Source organism: Lactuca sativa, chromosome 8, assembly GCF_002870075.4.
Source record: "Lactuca sativa cultivar Salinas chromosome 8, Lsat_Salinas_v11, whole genome shotgun sequence".
Taxonomy (NCBI): Eukaryota; Viridiplantae; Streptophyta; class Magnoliopsida; order Asterales; family Asteraceae; genus Lactuca; species Lactuca sativa.
In genome coordinates this window covers 13,140,365-13,166,749 of record NC_056630.2, presented here as the reverse complement: position 1 = coordinate 13,166,749, position 26,385 = coordinate 13,140,365, and the positions used below count along the sequence as shown (strand labels likewise).

General features: G+C 36.7%; 1 protein-coding gene across 1 annotated transcript; it reads right to left on the bottom strand.

Annotated features, from left to right (window-relative positions):
• Positions 1-8,692: 8,692 nt before the first annotated feature.
• LOC111904046 (pectinesterase inhibitor 10) lies at positions 8,693-9,616 on the bottom strand. The gene has a single exon (XM_023899823.3). It carries the CDS (start codon positions 9,412-9,414, stop codon positions 8,827-8,829), a length of 588 nt encoding a protein of 195 aa, XP_023755591.1. The 5' UTR covers positions 9,415-9,616; the 3' UTR covers positions 8,693-8,826.
• Between the last annotated feature and the right edge of the window lie 16,769 nt (positions 9,617-26,385).

Genomic DNA, 26,385 nt, shown 5'->3' with positions numbered 1-26,385 from the left:
CCTCCACTAGTCAAGAGTGCGGTGGGTAAGAGTGGATACCCATTCAATCGCCATTTTATAGGCAATTTCCTTAAACACCCCTTATATACCAGCTTCGTGAATGAGGCCTACTAACGGTAAGACTGACTTTTACTCATACATATATATAATGTTAGACTTTTAATGTTATATATATAGTATAGGGTGTATTTTACACTTTTTAAAATATTAGGTGGTCAAATTTAACAATTATACCTTTAATTCAATTAAATTGTAAACCTAAACTTTTATGGATTTATTAAACCTCTTTTAATTATACACCTTAATTAATTAATAAAACCATAAGGGTGTGATTTGAACTTTTTCAAAACTATACTAGAGTTTTAGAATTTAACATTCCTAATTAAACTTTTAATCAACTTTTAAATTCCAAAACTTGAGGGCAAGTTTTGAAACATTTCAACACATTAGGGTTTAGAATTTAAATATACATCAAAATTAAACCATTTAATCAAAATTTAAATTCCAAAACTTGAGGGCAAGTTTTGAAACCTTTTTCAAAACATTAGGGTTTTAACTATTTAAATTTCAAAACAACAAAACTTTTGGGTTCAAATTTAAACTATAAAACCTAAAGGGGAAAATATGAAACATTTCATAACAACAAGGATCAAATAACAAATAATCTAAATTAACATTTAATCACATAATTATCCATATTTGATTTATTTAATGATTTCTTGCAAAACAATTTATCAATTTAGTCAAAATAATTAATCAATTATCACATAAGGAAACAATTATCTTATTAATTGATAAATATCTTCAATTAGATAAAAAATATAGTCAAATATATCATAAAATCGGATTAATATTGATCTAATGTGATAAGGTAACTATCCCAAAGCAAAAACAACAAGAAATCCCGAGATATGCTCTATCTGACGAGTTGACTCGTCGAGTCAAGCTTGGACTCGGCGAGTTCAGCTATGGACTCGGCAAGTTCAGCCTCCAGAACACCAAAAATCGAATTTTTCAGATATACAATGCATCAATACAATTGAAACCAGTCTAGGCTCTGATACCACTGATGGGTTTTGGTCCTAAGAACATCCTATGTGCTCATACAAACCCTAATGCTTGGATCTAGGTTTCTCTATTGTACATGCAAGTTATCCAAGACTATAAACCCTAATTGTAGCATTCAAGTAATCATATTAACATGAAAATAGGTTTAAGATGTTACCTTGATTGTTATGTAGCAATAACAATCCCAAATCTCCTTGTATTGACTTTAGAAAGCTTAGAGTCACAATTGTCACTCCTCTAATGGTTCACAAACACCACAAGCAAGAGGATGAAGAGGAGAGAGAATGGAGGCTGCCTAAAACGTGTTCTAACCCTAGAATAAAGCTTCCCCACGTTTTTGGGTCATAAGGGTCTTATATATAGTTAGGCAATTAGGGTTATCTAACAAGGAAACCCTAATTAGGATGATTAAGCCCTAAGCAACTCATGGACTCCTTTCTTTAAGGCCTTGGACGATTTCTTATGGGCTTCCCCATAGAATTCGTCCACTCCTTAGTTTAAGACAATCCATAGCCCAAATTGCAATTATCTTATAATTATAATTCCAGTCCCTTAAGTTTAATTAATCTATTTTAGTCACAAAACTAATTACCAATTAATTATTGACTAATATTAATTAAACAATATGATTTCTCCTTTAATATATTATTCTCATAATATATTAATAAATCATATTTAATCCTTTCTCTCCATAATTCATCCTATCAAGTTGCTTTGGTGAAGGCAACCCAAAAGGACCATGCACCATCGGGTCAAGTACATACCAAAATAGTTATGGACTTAGACACTAATCCAACACCAATAACACTGTCCGACTCGACCCATGTGTGCGATGTGGTCCTCCTACAACCCAACAACCACTCCTGCAATAACCCATCTTATCCCAGTGAATGCTACGACTCCATCACAGACTTAAAACACTTCCCGATAGTCTATCAACCTTGTGTATGCTACGACTACCTCGTAGTATTACAAGACTCCAATAACAACCATGAGCCCAACCTATAGTCTTTCCCTCCATTTATCAAACCACACCGTAATCAATCATGAGTGGAACCTGCATCCGAATAAACCCTAATCAGGTGTTCTGGTCGTGCTTCGAAAACCAAAGCCTTTATCAGACAAGAACATGTAAAGAGGCTCTAACACAACCCCTATCCCGAGTCTAATCATATAACCACCATGCGCCATGACTGGTGCACCACCCATTTGTCGAAAGGCACTGAATCCCCATATTTGTGCAAGCCGTAGCTGAATTTCCACTTGAACTGGATCACCACTTGATTAAGGTGTGGAACTCCTCCTTGTCCCGCACCTGAAACTATTACCAAAAATCCGAATGGTTCTCCTCTAGTTGGATTTAACTATACCCTACTAACCTCATTAAGGACAACGAATGATAAAACCCCTTTACCGGAATGGACGGATCACCAACCCAACAACCCACTTGTCGAAAGATTGATGCACTTAAAAACATCTTCAACCGATATAATTTAAATTCTTTGACAATCCTAGCGTCTGACCAAACCCATGCGACTAAAATCATCACCCACTCACTATTGTTCCCACCCTATTAGCGACAATGACCTGATCAAAGAGCCTATCAATAATCAGTTGACATCCATCCTGAATGACACAAACACCTATGAACTCTGACTTTGTTGTTCCAGAAGCGACAACCGAATCCCATAAGTTCTTTCCTTAATGCTTTCGATGCGATGATCACCTCATAATCCCGAAAACATCAGCCTGGCAGCAACTCTCTGGCACTTAAATTCTAACAATTTACTTATACCCCACAACTATCTTGAATTCCAATGACCAAACAAAATTGCACTGCAACTCTCTCATCTCTCTTAGACCCATTGTTGAACCACCACGCCGATACGGCTGTTGATTCCCCTAGCAGGACCCCTAGTTCACTTCCACCAAGGTCCCACACAAAAGGTGGCTAGCGGCCTAAATCCAACACCATGATATGTGTTCCACTCATGATTCTCGGCATGCAAAATGGTATATGACGACCCTCGATAATATAAATCAGATAATCACAGAGAAAATAAATTGAAATAATGTTTTAAAAAGACAAATGCATGATCCAAAAGCATATATACAAATAATAAGGCACGAGGAAAACGGAAGGAAACATACCTACGATAACATCTAATGGAACTCTAGTCTCCCCTGCCTACAGTTGCAATGCTCGGCTCCTCACTGTTGGGGCCTCTGACCAACCCTCACGACCGTCAATGATTCCCAATGTAACTAGATTAGGTGCACTCACTGCTCCACCCAACAACCTTGGATAGTCGGCCTTCTTGTGGCCTACCTGATTGGAGTGAAAACACATTGGAATCGATCCTCGAGGACAATCCCTGCTAAAATGACCAGTTTGACCAAAAATGAAGTAACCCCTCCCCTTCTCATGACATCTCCCTTAGTGGGTCCTCCCACACTTGGCACAGTGGCCCCGACCCTGATGGCCTTCCAGTCGTGAATCCTGAGTCATGGGCCTCTTTTCCTGGCCCAATGCGGTCTGAATCTATTCTGAATTCCTCTTCTCGAGGTGATCCAAATAAATCTCCCTCTCTCGATCCCTAGCAATCATATCATTCAGGGTCTTACACGCTGACAAGGTCACAAACTCCTTGATGTCATCCCTGAACATATCATGATACCTCGCCTTCTTCATCTCCTCATCCGTTGTATACTATAGAACCAACAAAACCCTTTCCTAAAACTTGGCAGTGATCTCTAACACAGTTACAGTAGTCTGATGAAGGTCCTGAAACTCCCTCACCAACTGTTGCACCTCAATCTCTGGTGCAAACTCCTCCTGGAATCTCGTTACAAAATCCTCCCATGACATGGCCACCACGAACACATGTCCTAATGCATGACCGACCTCCTCCTATTAATCATGGGCTCGGTCCCTCAAAAGATAAGATGCAAACCCCACCTTCGCCCCTCAGGGCAGAAACTCGTTTGTTGATCATTCTCCATGTCAGCGATCCATTGGCGGCTAGCAATGGAGTCCTTATCCCCAAAGAACTCTGAAGCTCCATAGGTATTGAACTCCCGAAAGGAGGGTGTCCGCGGTCCAAACTGTCCTGCCACGATCTTGGTCCAAAAGGACTTGAGTCGCTCATCTAAAATCTCCATAATCCCAGAGCGGTACATGTCCTGATGCTCCTCCATAATCTCCATGATCCCCTCCTTGACCGAACTGAAAATCACAGGAGTCTGCTCCAAAATACAACGGGCGATCTCTGACGAAATGAACTCCCACATCTGCTCATCCATCGACTCAATCCCAACACATGTGCCTAAACCAGATCCCCCTCCATGACCGCTCATCACCATTCTGAAAAGCAGCCATATAATAATCAAAACATACACATAAAGTTCCTCATCCTACAGGCTTCCTAGAATCTTTGTGGCTTTCCTTGATTCGACTATGGATCCTGTTCTTTCAGTAGTACGGGCCCAATACTACCTTCCACACCTATCCATACATTACTCAAGGATTATTCCATATATTTTGAGTCACCTTCTCAAACTGGTACTCCAACTACTCACTAAACAACACATCCATACCCACTAAAACACTTCCTAGGCTCTCCTAGGTTCCCGACCTCACCTTGCCACCAGTTGCTGAAGGACTCTCACTTATGTCAGTTAACCACTTCATGAATACAATTACATGCAACAAAGCTCAAATAATCATTCGACTAACAGACTCAACCCTACAACGGTCGGACTCAAACAAGAGGTGCGCAATAGAGCCAAATTCATCACTCTGAGATTATTCAACCTTTGTAGCATGTAGCTTCACGTAATCACTTAACGGTTAACACATATCAACAAAAGTCCCACAAAACACAAAGCAAGCAATATCTATGCAGTAACACTCTAAGCCATAACCAATCATGTGAAATCGCAAGCTCACTTGCTACTACCATGCTAGGAACTTCTACTCTCACTGGAAATTATACATAATACATGATCAAATGGATTTTTGAATAAATGACTCCACCTTAGGTCCACAACATGAAGAGGAATAGGAAATAAGTCTAAACCAATCATTATAGGGCTATATGATCGTAGTCGTATACAATTTTTAAAGCATACACTTAGCAATCACTCTACTAATATAGATTCCAAATCTAGCTTAACATCCAATCCTCCTAGACTACAAGGCATCACATATCATGCCAATCTATCATGCAATTCCTGAAAGTATCCTTAGCCTTATCCTAGCATGTATGAGAACCTCCTTCCCTTCTGCCCACTCTCCCTTCACACGGTTCTCAAAGCAGAGGAGGAAGGATGGGCAGCAGGTACCACGAGCCCTCTGTCCCACACATCTATCCAGAAGCAAGTGTAGTTCACCGGTTCCACCGAATGCTCCTATTTGTTGGCAAAGATCGTGTGAGTGTGCAGTTATGCTTCGGATGCTTCGACATAGAATAGATCGACCCAGTTCCCGTTCTTTTCTGGTGCACTCGCTTTATATCTCCGACACACAAGGAAGGACGCGGTGGGAAGGAAGGAGCCCTAGCCTCTGTCCGACCGATCATTCCGCTGGAATCTCGCATTCACGCCCTCGTTTGACTGCCACTCGGGATGTAGTTGTAGATACGTTAGTCTTAGTGGGTCGTTGGCTCCACTTGTTATCTCCTTCTACGACATGCTGTTGTCGTCGCCATATTCCATATGTCACTTAAATGAATCAGAAGTAGGACCAAACTAAGAGTTAGCAGCATAAACAAAGATGAATTTGTGAATGAGAAATACAAGTTTCCTATCTTCATAGGAATCAATGGGAGAATGGAAAATTGCTCAAGTGGGCTGTTGGGCGTAATCGTAAGAAGATCATGTTGATGAGCCGTGTGATGGGAAACCTTCCCGCACGGTTCGGAGAGCACTGAATTAGAATGAGAGGTTCACCACCACATCATTGCATGCAAGGGGAGCTCGCTCGATTCGCAGATTGGTCCGACTCGTAATTCACTTCTGACCCCGTGTTCGATAGCCCGACCGTAGTGATGTTAATTGTGGTTACATCCGTAAGTAGCTTGGTCCATCTTAATTCCATTTCATATATGTATGAGGATCCGCATAGCCCTCGATTTATGTGTTATTTATCCATTCCTACTTTTTTTATGCCAATGTTGGTGACTTCATATCATATCACATATCAACATGTATGGGTATTATGGGAATCACTTACTTTAGCTCGGCTGATTGCACACATTACACCCCCTTCTCTTTATAAAAATCTTTTTAGAAAACTTTTTTGTTTTCGAAAAGATTACCAATTCCTCGGTTAGAGTTCAGACACACCAGAGAGTTTGCCCGAATCCCTCAAACCAAGGCTCTGATACCAACTTGTAATGTCCCAAAAATCCATGGAAAAATTTTTCATTTTAAAAACATTTATCCATACAACAATTTATTCCTAAAAACACTCAAGGAGAAAAATAGTATTTAAACATCAGAGTAAAAATCATAAATAGTCACTGCGGAATAAACTCTAGGGGATGTTGTGCAGTCACGCCGGGCCCTTCCCTTTTGAACTGGAAGTACATGAAACCATAAACATGAAACTGTAAGCACAAAGCTTAGCGAGTTCCCAAAAATACCACATACCATACATATCATTGGCTCTGGACCGCACATTGGGCCAAGTCTATAATAATGGGCCTAACCCTTCCTAATCAATGGACCCAACCCAACATATAATAGGTCTAGCCCAACAAACATTAGGCCCAACCCTACTCATGCAATAATCCCAACCCTACATGCATGCCCATGGCCCAACAAATCATGGCCAAACCCAAAGTGACCCAAACCCAAAAACGGACCATAAAGGCTTTTGGTAAGTATGCCCCACGTACTACCACTTTACGCCCAACGTACTGTATGATCAAAGAAAGGGTAACAAGTTGGATCCCGCTATGCACGACATACCAGGAGGGTACGCCCAACTTACGCCACTACTGCCAAAAAACTACTTTAAGCTTCTTAATACATTAAGATCTAAAGCCTAACACCCAAATCTGATTTTAAGGGACATCTTAAGTCATAAAGTTCCTGACTTTATCACTTTGCATGGATTAATGGAGTCCAAACCAAATCCCTAGATTCATAACTTCACCAGAAGACCACTAACTCATGCATGGAAGAGATATACCTATCAAGATTTGATTTTTATGACTTAATGACCTCAAAAATGACTATAAATGAGGCTCAAAGGTTCTGGAGTAACTTCTACTCACAAGATCCAAGCCATGGGACTAAAATATGCTCATATCTTAACCCCAAACTAGATTTATACTAAAGAGCCATAAAGTTTGAGGCTTTATACCTCAAGAAGAAAGGTCAAGATGAATAAGGTCTAGATCTACAAGCTCCAAGCCAACCAAATGAGCTCCTTCTTCTCCAATATGTACCAAGAACACTCCAAATCACTCAAAGGCCTCAAGAATCTCACAAATGGGGCTAGGGTTCCGAGGGAACTTCTTTAGAGGATGGAGGTTGAAGATAAGAAGGGTTTTCCAAAAGGTTAAGACCTTTAAATAGGGTCCAAGACCCAAAAATTAGGGTGTGACCCTGCTACGTGTACGCCCAGCGAACTCTAGGTACATCTAATGTACTAGGGAGAATCATCGCGACCAACTTAAGCCACGTACGACTAGCGTACATGCCTTGTACGCCCAACGTACATGCCAAACTCTTTCCCATTCAAACTTCCAATTGCCATAACTTATTCGATCCAACTCTGTTTTCGGCGTTCTTTATATGCTCGGAAAGGTAATGAAAAACCCTACAATCCCATCAAACTTTCACACTTTCGTTTTCTGGAATGAAAAGAATGGATACGACAGTGGTGCGCGTAGGAACCACAAGGATGCACTTCATGGACAACTCCAATCGTTAGTCTTGGGTAGTTTCTTTGTGAAAATGTATGTATAACAAAAAAGGACCGCATTTAAAATTGGGTCAAGCCGTAGCGCCTGGTACTCGAACATTGGCTCGAGGCATTTTCTCTACCCCTTCTTACCCTGAAAAAGCAGGGTCACCTTACGTCCTTGAACCGATAACCATCTTTCGGCTAACCTACTTTGACTTAAAACCTTCCAAACTAGAATCCATAATTCAAGAAACTGCCCTAAGAATCACTTTTACCATTATACCCTTGGACTCCAAAGCACAAAACAAAAGCTTAGATCACACAACCTATATCACACAACCTATATAATCTACACCCAAATGGGTCTAGAACCCAAACCCTTTGAAGTCCAGGGCCCTAACTTGGTCCATTTAATGCCCATAATTTCCGAAATAGGAAACTTTTCGAAACCGGATATTACATATATACCTTCTAACTTGTAATTTAGCGAAGTATATATAGTTCACTGGTATTTGTGTAAATCCCATTGACCTGAAGTGCTTTATGACATACTCCCTTTATGATAAGATATGGATAAGGTAACATAAAAGTTCATTTAGAGAAAAATAAAGAATATATATAAGAATAATGAATAATCATATATATATATATATATATATATATATATATATATATATATATATATATATATATATATACACACGATAATATTTTCAAATTAACATTTTCTCTCAATATATAAGACATTGTATTTGCATTCAAAGACTAGCAATTAAGTAGCAACCATTTGCCTTGCTAGCTATGTGATTCTTGAAATGTATCTCTAAGCTATTTTCCTTAAATTATCCGCGTAGAGCATAGCTGTTAAATAAAGCCAAAGCATTGCTGGTTAAATGGGCAACATTCACAATCTTTCTTCTCACCACATTTTTCATTTTCGTGTCATTCACAAACCCCTCGGAGCAAGTGTCTTCATCCGTCATTGCAGAACTCACCCATGTTTGTATGTCACTTATCACTAGCCGGGTATCTTTGGAACCCGGTTGACTCATCTCCTCAATTGATTTTTTCAATTCGTATACCGCGTCACTCAGCAACTCAATGCAGTCTTTCATGGCTGCAACCTCCAGGGGAGCCATGACATGCACTTGTGACAATTTTACCATTGCTAATGAAGTGGAGCGGGTCTTGTCGAGGGTAACTGATAGAGCTGCTTGGGCTAGTAGCTTTGGGCTTGTTTGGATTGCACCTGATCGACTTGACAATGAGTTGAAGCAGAGTGTAGGATAAGTTGTCAAACCGCATGATGTTCTGATGAACTCGACATTTGTTTTCTCAAGGGCAGAGATGAAACTAATGGAGGAAGTGAAGAAAACTGCTATTAGGAGAATGTTACGGGCTAGAGAATATGTAGAATATGAGCCTTCCATATTTAGAAGTTCTTTTTAGGAAGGTTTGAACTTTGAAGAAATGCTGTCTAGCTTAAAGATTGATGCTAAGAATTGAAGGTTGGTTGTGAAAGTTGAGCAAACGCACTCCCAAATTTATAGGAAAATCAAATGGCGCTTATCTTCTCAAGTTCTAGTGTTTATCTAAGATAATGTGTACACAGTACACATGTGCCAAAATATCTATCGACTTTTGAGTTCCCTTTAACAACTTGCAATTATGCAAACCTCTACCCATTCTTTTATTGATTAAATGAAGGGGACTTACGTGGAGATAATTTGTAAGCTAATAAGTTGCATTAGATTAAGTTCAATTCTCTGTAGTATACTTTGAGTTCATATGTGTTAATAGTGGTCGACATAATGAGAAATGATAAGTTTGGACTGTTGGAGGGCCACGAGGGGGGCTTCACCGGGGTCTAGAAATGGGACAATACAGTATGTTGAGGTTGGACCGCTGGGGGCTACAAAATTACAATAAACTTTTCCGGACCACTTGATAGTACATGTATTGCTTCGGATTGGTTGGAAGGATAACGTATTACAGTAGTCTATAGATATTGCTAAATTAAGCACGCCGACCATTTTTTATATTTTGAAAGCGTAATCAAGGAATATTAATAAACAGTAAACGAAAACGCTAGAATAGGTTGTTTTTGTCTTATGCATGGGTCGACATCAAATAAACGACAATACATAAGAGGGAATATATTATTGGAAAATTGAGTAATTTAACCTATATAAATGGTTTTTTTTTTGACAAAAATAATCGATTTATATGCTTTTTTGGAAAAATAACCATTAGAGTGTATTTCAAAGTGACGTTTGGGATCCTGGATGATCATCTGGAGATTTTTTTTCAAAAATTAAATTAAAAGTTGGTCATTTATTGTGTGTTCATTTTTATGTTTATTTATGGTTTTTGAAAAATAAATCGTCAATTGCAAAAAATAACAATGCGTGAAACCCTTAAATCTATTGCATAAAGTAATAGTTACTAAACTTAAATATGTTTTAAATAATAATACAATGTTCAAATGGACCCCTACTTTTTCTTCGTATCCTATATGTGAGTATGTGACATTCTCATTTTCACGTAGAAAAAAACGACTTGTTAATGCTTATTTAAATCAGAGTATTCTTTTCAAAAGAGTAATAATGTAGAATTTGTTCCCAAAAATATGACTATCATTATCAAAACATTTCTGAGGAAATATATTTCATTTATATTTAAAAATCTTGGGATGCCATTGTCAATACAGCAACATAAGCATAAACGTAATATTACAGGTCTTACAATAGATTATTATTCTAATTGCTTATTCTTCTTTAAATCTCTCTCCATATTTAAACTCATTAGATGTGTGCTCTTGTGCTGCTACCTGTGATACAAAAAAACTGAGTGAGTTAGATTTGGAAAAGCCTGGTGAGTACATAGGGATTTCAATCCCACAATGTGATAATATATATATATATATATATATATATATATATATATATATATATATATATATATATATATATATATATATATATTATCACATTTTGGGATTGAAATCCCTATGTACTCACCAGACCTTCCCACGTCTAACCCACTCAGTTTCTTGTGCTGCTACCTGTGATACAAAGAAACTGAGGGGTTAGACTTGAGAAAGTCTGGTGAGTACATAGGGATTTCAATCCCACAATGTGATTATATATATATATATATATATATATATATATATATATATATATATATATATATATATATATATATATATATATATATATATATATATATATATATATTAAGCCTGCAAATCCAACTAATATTATTTACACAAATACATCATATCTCTAAAATTATTTATCCCATCCTGTCGATTCCTACGCATAGATCCTACACAATGATCTTACAAGATCTAGCCTAAATGATCAATATGAACAACAAACTGACGACGCTGCTTCGGAAATTCCCTAGCAGCAAACAAGGATCAATAAAGACATCAAATGAGGGGAATGAAATAAGTTTCACTACGAACATCTGTTCGTAAAAACCACAAGATAGTTAAGTCAGGGGTAGTTATCTAGATAACTGTGTCTGGCAGTGGTCTGACACCATGGGGTATTTTACCACAGACTCACCCTATCCGACAATATAACACCATACATACCTATTAGTGGTCTATCAACGGCATACTTTATTAGACAGTCTACGAAGTTCCCTCAATTACTTCGTGAAAGGAAACGCTGACATCTAAAGCTCATCCAATCACTTCATAAAAGAAACGATGACTCCAAAGCTCTTTCAAAATATAAAGTATGGAGAAATACTAATATAGTATTCCCGTATGCTCCCGTACTTCACCGATCACCATCATTATCGTCAGCGAGTAGAATTTTAAGAAGGGAAATACAAATGTAGTACTCATATACGTAGGACGTACCCCACCGATCATCAATCTCATTGAACAAAGCTTCTAATCTCCATTCCCATCACACACGTATCCTTAATAAGATGTTACCCAATATCCAAACTTAATTGAACTAAGCATCCCTTTTAAGTTTTAAGTCTTATCTCATCACTAGGAAAAACTATAATATTTATAATATCAATTCTATTTAGGCAACACTGTCCTAATCTAGTGTATACACTAACACAAAGTATTATGTATAAATATACCTCATTTCTTAGAAATAATACTTCTATTATGATTATCATGTAATAATATTATATAAACACATAAAGAACCATACTGGTTCGTACACCGTATATCATCAAATATAGATGTAACATATATTTCAATCAATAATCATATAATTCACGTATAAACTTTCAACAAATATTTAATATTTTAATTAATACTTGTCTTAAAATCATGTTCATGAAGGTAATTATGCACTCACTTGATTAGTAGATCGAAAAAGGATTTGGTGCTTAGACTTTTTCTAGGAAGCGATTCTCCAATGCTCAAGCGTTTCTACGTTTCACTCGAGAACTCAATTCACAGTGACTGAGATCTCGAAGCAGATATATTTTAGAGGAAAGTTGTGACGAAATGAGGAGACTTGAGTCCCTATTTATAGTGTTAGGATTTCTTAGCCACTAAGTTTACTTAGCCATTAAGCTTAATTAATTCAATTTTATCCATATTACTTTTTTCGTTCTTATCTACATTATTTAATTTGATCTTATCAATATTATTTAATTCGATCTTATCAACATTATTTAATTCGATATTATCCACAATCTTATCCACATTATTTAATTTGATCTTATCCACAATTTTATCAACATTATTTAATTCGATCTTATCCACATTATTTAATTCGATCTTATCTACAATCTTATCCACACGTAGCTATCGACGGAATCTACAACTTTCGTTTAGACTTCGTCGGCTAATTTTGATTTTATATTTTTTGTCCATATTTTTATAAAATTAAATGATTTTGCTAAAATGATAACTCTCTCGTACAAACTCCGTTTTTGGCATTCGTTTTCTCAAAATTCTTATTTTAAAGAGTACTACGATTTTATTTTTTGGTGGCTTTAGCTAAAATTCAACCATTCTCTTTGTAGCTTTTTACATCATACATTCGTTGTGCGCGACTGACTTTTATATCTTATAAAAATCATATGTAATTCATACGAAGTCGGATTTCCTATAGAATTTATATTTTCGGGATTGAGAAGACGTGTGTTTTCTCTCTCTCTCTCTCTCTCTATCTATCTATATATATATATATATATATATATATATATATATATATATATATATATATATATATATATATATATATATATATATATGTTTTGACGCACTTATTTTTACGATTTACGGACGATTCGGCTAATTTTTCCTAATTTATTATATTATAATAATTAGGGCTGACAAAAATGTACCATGGAGAACCAACCAACATATTACCAACCAAACCAATAAAATCGATAGTCAACATGTTTCGTAGCCAATATGTTTGACCGGTAATACCATGCCAATTAAGTAGTCTTGGTATGGTAACAGTACAAAATTTTGAATACCACGGTTGCACCATACCAACCAACATATATATATATATATATATATATATATATATATATATATATATATATATATATATATATATATATATATATATATATATATATATAGATCAATCCTTGCATTTTCAAGTATTAGTTAGGAGTAACAACTAAAAAGTAATAGTCAGAGTTACTAATATAATTCAATTGATATTGATTCTTTTTTGAACGAAACATTATAGTAAAGGAAATTACTAACACAAGGTTAAGGAAGGTACATGACACTAAAAGGATTTACTAAAACAAGCGACGACCACATAAGAACACTCAACAATCCCCTTTACCGTCTAACAGTTGTGGTATGTATGTGCCCTTTACATTAGTGATTTTGAAACTCTCAAGGGGGATAAATCAGTGTGTTTGGTACCACAATAGTAGATAACAACTAGGATTTTGTGGATACGGGTTTGGATATCTATAAACCAAGATGTATTTTCTAAAAAATAGCCGCCCATCGTATATAATCATTGTGAATGTCTTGAAATCCAAAACTCCAAAAAACCAGTGGGCAATCAGTATATTAATAGGGATGTAAAGTAATTGAAACATAGGTATATTATATCATACTCAGATCAAGCCGGGTTAATGGATCCATCAGCCATGTTACACCACTCCTTTACATCTGTGTTGAAATCTGTCAATACAAATGTTCACCGAGCACCACCCGGTGTTTGCTCTATCATCAACGAAATCCAGATCATGATGGGTTGTCAATCAACATATGTATACAATAAAGTAAGTAACCAAAGTGAATGTTTAGTGTGTAATGATCACATACATATATATAACATACATCACATTCCAACCAGCCCAAGTCATAGTCCCCATATAAGCGCATCCGTAACTCCATCGTCGGTATATAAGTGAGAAAACGGTGGACAAACTCTAACGAAACATCCCGTTATTTATGTAGACTGTGAATGCTAGGGTCTATACAACTGTCCAATGGTGTTGTGAGTTGGTGTGCTACGTCTTTATTTTTCATCTATACCCATGGGGACTTCAACCATGTGGATATATGTTTTGCTGGATGCGGACACCTAAGAGATAACGGTGGCATTTTGTACTCTTCCCGAGAAATCACTTTTAGATCTGACGGTTCTACATATTGTTGGATTAGTGTCTAAGTCCATAACTATTTTGGTATGTACTTGACCCGATGGTGCATGGTCCTTTTGGGTTGCCTTCACCAAAGCAACTTGATAAGATGAATTATGGAGAGAAAGGATTAATTATGATTTATTAATATATTATGAGAATAATATATTAAAGGAGAAATCATATTGTTTAATTAATATTGGTCAAGAATTAATTGATAATTAATTTTGTGACTAAAAGAGATTAATTAAACTTAAGGGACTGGAATTGTAATTATAAGATAATTGCAATTGGGCTATGGATTACCTTATAATATAAGGTTGGACGAATTCTATGGGGAAACCCATTAGAAATCGTCCAAGGCTTATTAAAGAAGGGTTCATGGGTTGCTTAGGGCCTAATCATCCAAATTAGGGTTTCCTTGTTAGATAACCCTAATAGCCTCACTATTTAAAGGACCCTTAAGCCCCAAAAACGTGGGGAACAAGATCCTTAGGGTTTCCACACGTTTTGGGCAGCCTCCTTCTCTTTTCTTCTTCATTCTCTTGCTCTTGGTGTTTGTGAGCCATTAGAGGAGTGACATTTGTGACTCTAAGCTTTCTAAAGTCATTACAAGGAGGATTTGAGATTGTTATTGCTACATAACAATCAAGGTATGATCTAAACCCCATTCATAAGTTAATTAGATTAATTGTATACTAGATCTAGGTTTTAAAGTCTTGGATGAATTGCATGTACAATAGAGAAACCTAGATCCAAGCATTAGGGTTTGTATGAGCACATAGGATGTTCTTATGGTCATAACCCATCAGTGGTATCAGAGCCTTGATTGGTTTCTATTGTATTGATGCCTTGCATGTTCATTCTTGTTGCAAAATCGAAATTTTGGCTTTCTGACTGATGAACTCGGCGAGTTCCAATGTGGACTCGGCGAGTTGGCTCCTACTCGGCGAGTCCATAGAGGAACTCGGCGAGTTCGAGCGTCAGAAGGAGGCAGTTTCGGGATTTCTTGCTGTTTTACTCAAATATACTTGTCTTAATTGTTATGGGTCATTAAAATTCGAATTTTAATCATATTTTGAGTATATCCTTGATTTAAACAAAAGATAATTACCAATTGATTAGATGATAACTTCCTTATTTGATTAAAGCTTGATTATTTGTATTAATTGGATAACTTATCTTGCAAGAAATTGATTTTAGGTCAAATTAGAGAATAATTAGATTAATTGTTTAATTTAAGTTATTTTCTATTTGATCCTTTTGTTTTGAAAAGTTTCAAGACTTGCCCTCAAGTTTTGGAATTTAAATTTTGATTAAAAGGTTTGATTTTGAAATATTTAAATTCTAAACCCTGTGAGAAAATTAAGGGATCATAATAAAAATAAATATAGACTTGGATAGATTCAAAGATCATGTTTATCAAACACTTACCGAAATCTGTAATTCGTCCCTTTTGCATGGGTTACACGAATTCAGAGGTAAGATAATCCAAGAATGAACCAATCTGAATTACATGCCTAATTCAGATTGTAAAACACAATATACCGATTATGTGTTCTTGGGAGATAGAACAAATCATAAAATCGGATTTTGAGAGTATATAGTTTGTAACCCATTTTCTAGAACATGAAGAATGCTCTTATACTTGAGGGAAAAGTGGTTATGGCGGTTGCCTCCAGATTTGGTGCCAAAAACTAGTAGTTATTAGATATAACTAACACTTGCATCATCAATATGTCATCAAGTGAGTTTTTGGTGGGAAAATGAATGGCTCTACCCCTTGGGCCCCGCCAGGGGCGCTGCCCCTGGACCCCCCATATTCCCGAGTTGACATTTATCACTTCGAGTGTGCACCCCGCACATCCTAGCTCGGTTAGTAAATGGTGCTCAACATATCTCATTATTAATAATAATTACACCAAAATATGTTGATTACTCTAAATTCACCAACACCCCCTATGAGGTACCATCATCATCTCTGAAACCTTTATTATCAGGTTGTAGACGTATGCCTACCGTAACTTCAAGTTGTAGAAAACACATCTTATGTGCCATCAACTGCTTATGCCATTCAACAAGCTCCTTTTGCAACTGAATAATGTTTTGGTCCTTATTTGTTGTTGGTATAGTGGTTGGTGGAGGTGGTGGCTTAGATGCATATGAACCTTTGGTACCATCTGGTCATGCCTTCTGTTGTAGAGGCTCATAAGTAGGTGAGTTGTGAGGTGATTTTATCATAGAAGGTGCTCTATTAATAGGTCCGATAGCTAAAGCAAGACATTTAATCCACACGGAGCTAAAAGACCACCAGTCAGCACGAATCTCATCTACTGTCGAATCTAACTTATTTATAAGTCTATTATCCTACTAACAAAATTGTAAAATTATAAATAATCATAAATTATACATATAGTTGAAAATTATAAATTATATAAATAATCATACAATTGTCAACGTTAAGAAACTTGTCACATTGCCTTGTCTGTAATTTCTTCAGCTTTGACCATCCAATAACCCGAGGGATCACATTTGGTTGTCGGGTACCAAAAAAAGCTCACATTGAAACTCTCAAGAATCCATATATGAAATAATCATATATTAGAATATTATCAAACATAAAACGTTAACGTAACACCCGCAGATTCAGGCTAGTCAATTAATGTATAATAAACAGTAAAAAATGACTTTTTGATAGAAGGTTATTTAGGATAAATAATCTTAACCAAATTTATAGTATATATGACAAGGATTTCGTGCATATAAAGAATGCCTAAATCTGACTTTGCAAGAGGAAGTTATGATTTTTCAAGGTTTCAGCGTAGCACACAGAATTCGAATTCTGGAACGACAGGTTATTAGAAAAAATAATCTAAACGAAAATTGAATATCTCATCAATAAGAGTATGTCGATATAGATAAAATTGATAACGAAGTCCGTATGTAGGATTTACGATTTTTGTAGTGATTTATAACAGCCTAAGCCTATCAAAAATATAAAATTTTGATAGAGTGAGAATTAGCTATTGGGATCTACAGGAAAGTTGTGGATCTCATTGAGAGCTTTCCGAGGATATAAATATTGTCTAAAACAAAGCTCGTATGAAGAAGTTACACAATTTTGAAAATCTAGAAAGGTGTGCGCACGAAGTGCGTCACGCACGCTGATGATATGGCACCACGAGAGAGCGCCACATGGCCATGTCAAGGCAACCCTTTCTTCCAAGACACATCGATGTGGACCAAGGAGATTTTAACACGTGGCACCATAGGAAGGTGACACATGGCACCTTCTAGAAGACGAGCGTGTGGACCAACAATTCAGTGACACGTGGCAGAAGGTAGTAGGAACCAACAAAGCTGATATGCGTCTTGCGCACTATTCCTTGTGTGGCCGCATGGTCATCTTCAGCCCTATAAATAGCTTGTTTCAACTCATTCCTTCCCCACACTTCTCCTATCCTTCTCTCTTGAGTTTTTAATTCTTTAGCCCAAATTTCTCTTAGTATTTAAGGAATTTTTGCAAGACTTTGAGGTCTCTAGGAGCCCGAATAATAGAAGCTTTCGGTTTTGAGATTCTGCCTTTGCATTTCTCGGTTTTCAATTAAAACCTCTATAAGTTAAGCTACACTATAGTTCTTTTGGTGTAACTTATATTTATAGTAAAAAGTCGTTGTTATGAACATATAAGTAAGATTTAACAGTAATTCCAAGTCATAATACTAATTGATCTACTTATGAGAAAGGTGACTAGAATGGTTAGGTTGGCTTGGTTGTTGAATTTCAAAATGGCTACATGCCGAAATGGTCTTGCCTCCCAACTCATCTACATGGCTGATCCTTATTTGATAGAACTATATGTATTTAATGGAATGATTGATAAGTTTAGGTTATCATTTGAAATGTTAGACTAAGACTTAGTGATAATGATACTAGGTCACGTTAGAAGAGAAGTTAAAATACCAAGGCGAAGCTCTACCAAAATCGTTAGTCATTCACCTAAATCAGGTAAGTGCATAGTTACTTTCATCTTACACACACACACAAACACACACACACACACACACACATATATATATATATATATATATATATATATATATATATGAAGTATCTAATTAATTAATTGTTATATGTTCTTATGTGAAAAGATGTTATGTGTTAGATGAATTGTTATAAAAATAAGTTTATATGATTTATACCATATATATATATATATATATATATATATATATATATATATATATATATATATATTATACGCTAGGTGTGAGATCCATATAATACATGGGTTTGTTTAAAAGAAAAACTAAATACAAAATTCTAAACATTTGAGAAGTATAAATTTATAAGAAAAGTGAGAAAATATTGAATTATAAAAATTAAAGTCTTTTTTATCTTTTAAATTTAAACAAATAATTTAGATAAATAAATAAATAAAATTAATGAATATTTAATTTAGTAATTTTGAAATTAGAAGGAAAGTTGATTAGTGAAATTGATATGCATTTATTATTGCAATTAAACACTATCTAAACTTTAATTAAATGAAAAAAACCATAAAATGACATGTGGAATAAAAATTAGATTGAAATAACCACAAAATTACATGTGGCAAAATAAATGAAAATGTGACATGTGGGAAAAATATCTTTATTTATTAGGGATGATGATTGGGTAATGAAGGGTAGTGAAAGATGCCATAGTACGACTAAAGATAGGATGTCATCGTATGATGAAAAATGTAGGCAATGATAGAATGCTACAACTTTAGAAATGGTACTGGTGTGCCAACGGTGTAGGAAGGGTACTAGTGTACCAATGATGTAGTCGCCTAACAAAGTATAGGTGATGACCAGCAGACTATTCATGGTCGTATCGTGGAACACTGGCAGCGATGGACTTCGTGCCAATTAGATGAACTCAGACAGCGATGGACTCTGTGCCTATTTGATGGACACTGGCAGCGATGGACTTTGTGACAATTAGATAAACACTGGTAGCGATGGACTTCATGCGTATTAGATAAACACATGAAACGATGAACGTCGTGCCTATTAGATAAACACAGGCAGTGATGGACTTCATGCCTATTCCTTAGGACAAACCCTTAGGAATGAATATAGAAAGAAACCTACTGACATGTATTGAAGAGAAATCCATGTAACAGTACTATCAACGACGATGACTAAGACGACCTTGGATAAATCCTTAGGGCAGAATAAATAAGAAAACGAGGATGGATAATCAACTTAATGTTGATAATTAAATTTATTAAATATATTATTGTGGGTTGAAAACCCTATGTACTCACCAAGTTTCCCAACCCGACTCACTCAGTTTATTTGAATCACATGTAATTAAATAAAGATACTTGGCTAATGATGTATGCATCTGCTGAGAGAATTAAGGAGATGTAGATCGTTAGTATACTAATTTCGCAATAAAAAATGTTTTCAATAAGCATAAACAAAAAGTTTTAAAATGGCCATGAAAATGGGATGTTACCGTTAAAGGGATAATTATGTATTTTACCTTAAAATCGTATAAAAATCTGCTTATGGTGTATGCTAATTTTTTTGAGGTTATGCATTTTTTGCTTTCATAAGATGTATATGGTTCTCAACCTTATTGAATACAGTGTATAGCTTAGAGTACAGTTGATCCAAAATTGTCCCCCCACCCCGCGAATATCTACGACATAAAATAATACACAATTATTTTTGTAAAAAACATTAGTAATGACAATTATAAATTAACAAAATGATACATGTTGAATTCATCAATGTTGGATACCAAAGCCAAAAACTAATCTTTCACAGGATGACAAGGCAACCTCTCATTGAAACCATTCTCTAATATATATATATATATATATATATATATATATATATATATATATATATATATATATATATATATATATATATATAAAAGAAATACACGAACCACACCCTTGTCTGATAACTCATGAAGTGATCCATCAAACACAACAACAACATTTTTTAATTTCACGGACTCATTCTTCTCAACCATAGAAAATACATGAGATCGGAAGGCAAGACCAGAATTGGAGGCAACAAAATATTCACCAAACTAGAAGCTGGTGACAAGGCATAATTCTCTCTTCCCGAAACTTAGCTAGTACCCCTCGATCTCAAAAACTATTTCCTCTACTTCACTTCGAGGGTTTGTCACAACTTTTGGGCTAACACATAATGTAGAAATAAAGGATCCCCCTCTACCCCTGCAAGAATATCTAACCACCTACCAAAACAGGTCTTTTGGAATATATATCGCCTCGCATGATGGTCTGTCATCGACTCTCGCAAGAATATTCGCAGCAATGGCGTGTTTGCAAGATAGTGTAACAGATGCATCAAAAATCCCGTAATGCTGTAAACAAAACCAATTTTTTAAGGTAATTCAGAAGTTTAAACGGTGATCCAAAACGAATTGCGATGAACATTCCAAAATTGTTATGCGCAATCCAAACATGTTCTTCGTGTTCCGAAAAATTTCTTTGCATTCCAGACATGTTCAAAATTGCCTATGGCACCAACTAAACTAGTTTTGAGTTTGTCCTAACACTAAATTAGCTTAAAATTAAGCATCTACAACACTGTCCAGAATGTGTTCTTCGTGTTCCGGAATAACTCGTTTACACCAATTATCTTAAAATTAAACAACTAAAAGTGTAGGAGTCGAGAACTTACCCGTAAAACTTCCAAATGATCAGGATCATGTGTCATATCTTCTTTGATTCTTTAGTCCGAAATTTATAGATTTTCTGGAATGAAATTCGGAATAAGGTTTTATACTTTGTGCTCCGAAACCCCGAAGAAAATAGTTATTTTGTTAAAAAAAAGTCAAGACACCCCTCTATCAATGCCAAAAGTTAAATTCAAATTGGTTATTTTTTATAAAAACCAATACAAAAAGATTAGTTTATTTAATTTCCATGTATTAAATGTTTAACTTTTGGCTCAGCCATGGAACTAAAAAAACTATCCGAAGGAATGAAAAATACTGTTTTTTTTAATATACATTTTATGGTTTATATTCAAAATTTTAAACAACGTTTTAAACCAAAAGGCAAAGACACACTTGTTAGCTCCTTTGGTTATGTGATCTGACTAGATCTTCTACTCGCCATTTAAATTAGCAATGGCACTATCATATAAATAAGAATATCTAGCCTTCAATAACAGAAAATTACAAATCTAGCATTTTTCCTCAATAATTTTGCAAAAATAACCAAAAACTAACCATTAGTAAAAACTAGTCACTAAAACCGTAGAGAGGGTTAACTCGTTTGTTGTTTCGTACCTCATCTCCAGTTTCGTCGTAGTCTATAATTTTTATTTTCACAAAACGACAGATGACTTGGGCCTTCTGCGGTTTCCTCTCGTCGCTATTTCTTTCGTTCTTCATTTATGGGGTTCTGAAGAACGAAACCGCAAAAGAACGTATGCCATCTGTTGTTCTGATTTTTTTTTATGTTGACTACGGTCTCAAAATTCCTACTTTGATGGGTACTACGATTTTCCTTTTTGTGACTTTTGCTAGAAGTCAACATTTCTCTTCGTAAATTTTGACATGGTAACCTTTTATGCACGGTTGATTTTTATATTTTATAAAAGTCATATCTTCTACATCTTAGGTCAAATTTTTACGAAGTTTATATTTTTGGAATCACGCTGATACATACATTCTGAATGTGTTAACCTGCTTATAAGATGACACGACTTTTCACACACTTATTGTTGAGCCTATTAGTCAAAATAATCATGTTTGGTAAGGATGTAATCAAATATATTTATTAACAAATCAAAATATTACATTGTTGCCCTATTACACTGTAACACCTCAAATTTTAGCCCAAAATTTTCTTTTTAATTTACCAAAATCAGGGTTTCACAATTCAAGTTATCAATTACATAATTATCTCAAAACAACCAGTATCACAAATATTAGAGTTCATAAACGTGTCCCAGTAGTAAATCTCCCAACACGTGTGTACAATCAGACACTCGCCTTCCCGCGGTCCTCGGAAGTACCTGCCACATATAAATCAACAACTGTAAGCACGAAGCTTAGTGAGTTCCACAATATACCACATACAACAAAACATAAATAAACAACTATGAGTTATCAGCAACCCTGTGGACTATCAGTAGTCCCAGTGGGCTAACCGCACGTCCGGTAGGTTGTTAGCAACCTTAGAGACTATCAGCAGTTTCAATCACATAATAAACAACATAACATACTAATAACAGCTAGACCCAGCTGGTCATCATAGATACAACTATTCTACCAAATCGGTAAGAATAAGTGAGGAGACCCACCTGATGCTGACGACAAGTAAATCTAACACCCGAACTGCTAGATCTCGACTCTGCTAGTCAACAAAATAATTAACCCTAATTAATAATTAAGGTCTAAAACTCACTCGTGAGTCCAAATCCCACAACTAAACCTTCTAAGGGCAAAAGTACCATTTTTCCCTTCTCATGGTCCAAAACATTAAATCTTGACCAAGGGTCAAAGTCATCGAAAGTCAACTGTCAACGAGTATGCTAAGCGTACTACTTCTTACACAGGGGGTACAACAAAATCAGCATACATCGGGGGCGTAGCCAGGAGTATGCCCGGTGTACTCTGTCTGCCTCTAATTCCAACAACTTAGTGTCTTAATCCGTTAAGACAACCAACCCAACCTCAGATCTGAGTAATCTAAGATGTCTTAACCCATAAAGTCGTTGGCTTTAATCCTTTGCATGGCTAGAAAAGACCCAATGCAACCATCATTAGCTTTTAACACACTCTAAGCTACTATCCTCATGCATGAGCCAAGGGGAATGATCGAATAACCATTTTTATGGATCTTCAAGACCTAAAATACATGAAAGGACAACTACAATTCCATGGAGTGCCCTAAACTCATAAAGGTCCAATCTTAGGGACAAAAGTTCATAAAACTTCAATCATGATGATCTAAAGAAAAGCTTGTCAAGGTATAGATTTTATACTTGAAAATGACGCACAAAGAGGATAGGTTTCTGGATCTACAAGCTTCCTAGCACCCACTCCTTCTTCTCAAGTCTCCTTCTTCCACCACAAGCAACAAGAACACTCAAAACTTGCAATAGGTCACACAAGCAACACAACTTGGGATTAGGGTTTTAGGGAGCGTTTGGTGGATGTTAAGGATGCTCAAATGAAGAAATAATGTTGTTTAAATAGGGGACAACCCTTAAAATTAGGATTTGAAGTATGGGCTAGTACGCCAGACGTACCAAACGTACGCCTAGCGTACTACCTGTTCATTCACGATATTTCATGTTGTATGAGTATGCTGCGTGTAATCTTATGTATGCCCTGCGTATGACCAATTCCACAAGACTTTTACTCCAAGGGACCAAATGTGCCACTTTTGATAAAGATTCAAGAGTTAATAAAAATACCTAATTTCAGGATGTTATAATTCTCCCCCATTAGAATCAGACTTCGCCCTCAAAGTCGTCCTCAGGAAACAGCTCAGGATATTGCTCACGCATCTCAGACTCAGGTTCCCACGTCCACTCTGAACCTCTTCGGTGCTGCCACTAAACTTTGATCAAGGTCACTACCTTGTTCCTCAAGGTCTTCACTTTCGAATCCATAATTGCCACATGCTTCTCCACATAGTTCAGGCAATCATCGACTTGATTGTCCTCCAAAGGGACCACATCTGTCTCGTCAACTATATACTTCCTCAGCTAGGAAACTTGGAAGGTATCATGAATCTATCTCAAATCCTCTGGTAGCTCTAACCGGTAGGCGACCTTTCCTACACGGGCCAAAATTCTGAAAGGGCCAAGGAACCTGGGGCTAGCTTGTCCCACTTCCTGAAGTGGATAACACCCTTCCAAGGTAACACCTTCAGGAGCACTAGATCTCCCACCTGAAACTCTAGCTCAGAGCGTTTCCGATCTGCATAACTCTTCTACCATCTATGCGATGTCAGCAGTCTCTGTCGAACCTGTTGTATAAGCTCAGTCATCTTGAGCACTACCTCCGTGCTCCCCATAACCATCTGTCCTCGAGCGTCTGAATCGTTCGCTCGCTCTGCCCAACCATTTGCGGATGGTATGCAGTACTGAAGTGTATACGGGTACCCAAATACTCGTGAAATTTCTTCCAGAACCTGTATGTAAAGCGCACATCCTGGAAAGAAACAATAGACGTCAGAACCCCATGTCGAGCCACCATCTCTCGAACATAAATCACATCCAATTTCTCTTCAAAAGAGTTCTCAATAATGGCTAATAAGTGAGCACTGTTCGTCAAACAATCCACTATCTCCCAGATAGTGTCAACACCCCCTCGCAGTCCTTGGTAACTTTGTAATGAAATCCATGGTCATCTGCTCCCACTTCCATAGGGGAACCTCTAGAGACTGTAACTTGCCATGAGGGCGTTGGTGCTAGACATTGACCTTCATGAATGTCAAACTTCATTCTACAAACCATGCCACATCTCTCTTCATACATGGCCACCAATATTTATGCTTTAGGACAAGATACGTCTTGGTATCCCCTGGGTGGATGGAAAATCTCAATTTGTGGGCCTCCTCCATCAAAATCCGTCTGGACCCACCTACATATGGTACCCATACCTGCCCATGAAGAGTCAAAAGCCCTCGACTATCGATATTAAAGGCTAAAATCTGACATATCACCCGCTCACTTTTCCGATTTTCCTCTTTTATAGCCTCCGACCGCTCTTCCTTGATGATCTCTAGGACTGGAGTCATCACAGTCATCCTCATGCACATATCCTGAATCAGGGCACTTTTCTCCCTCCGGATCAAGGTGTCGGCCACCACATTGGCCTTGCTCGGTGATACAAGATCTCACAATCATAGTCTTTCACTACATCCAACCACCTCCTTTGCCTCATATTCAGGTTAGGCTGATCCATGAGAAATCTTAGACTCTTATGGTCCGTGTAAATGGTACACCGAACACCAAAGAGATAATAACGCTAAATCTTGAGGGCAAAAACCACCACCCTTAACTCCAAATCATGAGTGGGATTTAGGCGTATGCTATCACATGTCCTCTCTGCATCAACATAGCACCCAATCCTGCAATGGATGCATCACAGTAGACCACAAAGTCCTTAATTCCCGCAAGGAGGTAAAGTACTTACGCCTCACACAATCTCTGGCGAAGAGTCTCGAATGATTCCTTCTGCTTAGGACCCCAACTAAAAGCAACATCCATCCTTGTCAACCTGGTAATAGGAATAAGAATCTTGGAGAAATCCTTAATGAATCTCCAATAATAACATTCCAATCCGATGAAGCTTCGAATCTTAGATGGAGATCTCGACACTTCCCACTACATCACCGCCTCTATCTTGGCTGGGTAGACTAAGATACCATTCTGATTGATGAGGTGTCCCAAAAACTGAACCTCGCGCAACCGTAAGTCACACTTGGAGAACTTGGTATATAGCATCTCCATCCTTAAAACCCCAAGAACCTCTCGTAAATGTTGAACCCTAGTCTTCGAGTACACCAGAATGTCATCACTGAAAATGATCATTGATCGATCCAACATAGGCCTACACACCTGGTTCATGAGGTCCATGAACGTCGTCGGTGCGTTGGTCCCAAAAGGCATCACCACAAACTCGTAATTCTCATAGAGAGTTCTAAAGGCCATCTTCTGAATATCCTCCTCTCACACCCTCATTTGATGATAGTCGGACTTCAAATCTATCTTGGAAAACCAAGA